Genomic DNA, 1900 nt, shown 5'->3' with positions numbered 1-1900 from the left:
TAATTTGAGTTTAATGCTTGTTATATTAAAGGTCCTGCATCAAAGGATGTTGATATTTTGGAGGAAATAATGAAGTCTGGTATGAACATTGCTCGTCTCAATTTCTCACATGGAAGTCATGAGGTAAGATACTATTTTTAGGAGACACATGTGCAACATTAATATTTCTTATACCTGTATATTTAAAGGCCAAAATATTATTCAACTGGCCCAGACAATGTAATCGTTTTTGTTATGTAATAAATAAGTACATTTCTTTATGTCTTGGTAGCAGAGTTTATGTTTTTATAAAAATTGCAATGAGCCATATATCTAGTCTTGCGTCCTCCCAACCCTTTCTGCCTTCATTTTTTACTCTGTTTCTTTGTTGTTCCATTTGTATATTTATAAAGAAAGCATCCATCATTCATTTGAATTTAATTTTTTAATTAAGTTCACCATTATAAATTTGATTGATTGATTGACCTATTGATTGATTGATTTATTGACTTGTTGATTGATTAATTTATTGATTGACTACCTGATTTTTTTTGATTGATCAAATGATTGATTGATTGAATTATTGATTAATCAATTAATAGATTGATTGTTTCATTTATTGATTGAATAAATTATTGACATACCTATTAATTGATAGATTATTTGGTTGGGTGACAGTTGACTGATTGGTTGATTGGATTGATTGATTGATCAATGTACTATTTAATTATGGTGATAAACTGGTTAGCTGATATTTTGTATGCAAGTATTTGGAATATTGATACTGGTCAATTTGTTTATATCATGTATTGGCCTGAGTGCACACGGATGAATTATTTTTAAACTGATATTTACATTTCATTTAGGCATAGATAAGAAATTCCAGATTTTAAATTTTAGTTGTGATTGCTAGCTTATCTTTTTTATCTTGTTATGAAAATTGCTTAATTCTGACAATTTTGATTTTTGTAGTATCATGAGAGTGTCATCAATAACATTAAAGAGGCCAGATCTAGATTTACCTTTTCAAGAAATGTGGGGATTGCTTTGGATACCAAAGGACCAGAAATAAGAACTGGCCTTCTCAAGGGGGTAAGTACAACCACATAATCTGAAAATATAGTACCTTTCTTTAAGAGAACCCTGAACATCTACTGGTCTTTCGGGATGCTGTCCAACTTTAACTTTGGTTATGTGTGCCTTAATTTTTGTTACAATTTTGCAATAAAAACAATTTCGGATTAGGCTGTGAAAAAGCCACTTCTCTGAAAAAAAATGTTTTTTCTCCCAAATTTTCAAAGGAATTGGAATATTTTCTTTAATTTAAAATGGAAAGTGAATATATGGACTGTGTATTTAACGCTGACGTTGTTACCATAGAAGTTTTTGTTATGAGGATGTTACTAATGATTATTTTTATTGAAGGGTGGTTCTGCCGAGGTTGAGCTGAAAGCTGGCAACAAGATCCGTCTGTCGTTTGATGATGCACACGCTGAGAGTGGAACAGAAGAATGTATCTTTGTGGATTACAAGAACATGCCAAAAATTTTGGATATTGGTGCTGTTGTTTACATTGATGATGGTCTGATTTCACTTCAAGTAGATACTAAAGGTATTGAAAAAAACATAAGGAAAAGCTTTACAGAACAAAATAGTGGGATACTATGTTGCATTGTTGAAAACAAAATCATAAGCCTCATGAGAGTCTTAGATTTTAGCTTCATCCTGCAAAAGACAGTTGTTCTTGACATTGTAAAACATTCTCCATTAGCAGCATTTTTTAAAGTAAATATTGTAATCATAGAAATTGAATTGAAAATTCTGTAACAAATTGCCATTGATATCTTTTAGGAGCGGATTACATAGACTGTACTATTATCAATGGGGGTAGTCTTGGAAGTCGTAAGGGAGTGAACTTACC

General features: G+C 31.2%; 1 protein-coding gene across 1 annotated transcript; it reads left to right on the top strand.

Moving 5' to 3' along the window:
* Positions 1-69: 69 nt before the first annotated feature.
* Positions 70-1881, top strand: LOC117116775 (pyruvate kinase PKM-like; the record flags this gene model as incomplete). Its single annotated transcript, XM_033260877.1, has 4 exons — positions 70-123; positions 952-1071; positions 1405-1591; positions 1831-1881. Coding segments are annotated over exons 1-4 (412 nt in total), but the record flags the coding sequence as incomplete, so codon positions are not given.
* Between the last annotated feature and the right edge of the window lie 19 nt (positions 1882-1900).

The sequence above is a fragment of the Anneissia japonica genome, unplaced genomic scaffold (genome assembly GCF_011630105.1).
Source record: "Anneissia japonica isolate Jap-2015-1 unplaced genomic scaffold, ASM1163010v1 scaffold267347_len1900_cov213, whole genome shotgun sequence".
NCBI lineage: Eukaryota > Metazoa > Echinodermata > Crinoidea > Comatulida > Comatulidae > Anneissia > Anneissia japonica.
Note: the sequence above shows the minus strand (reverse complement) of the source record. Positions and strands in the feature narration are given on the sequence as shown.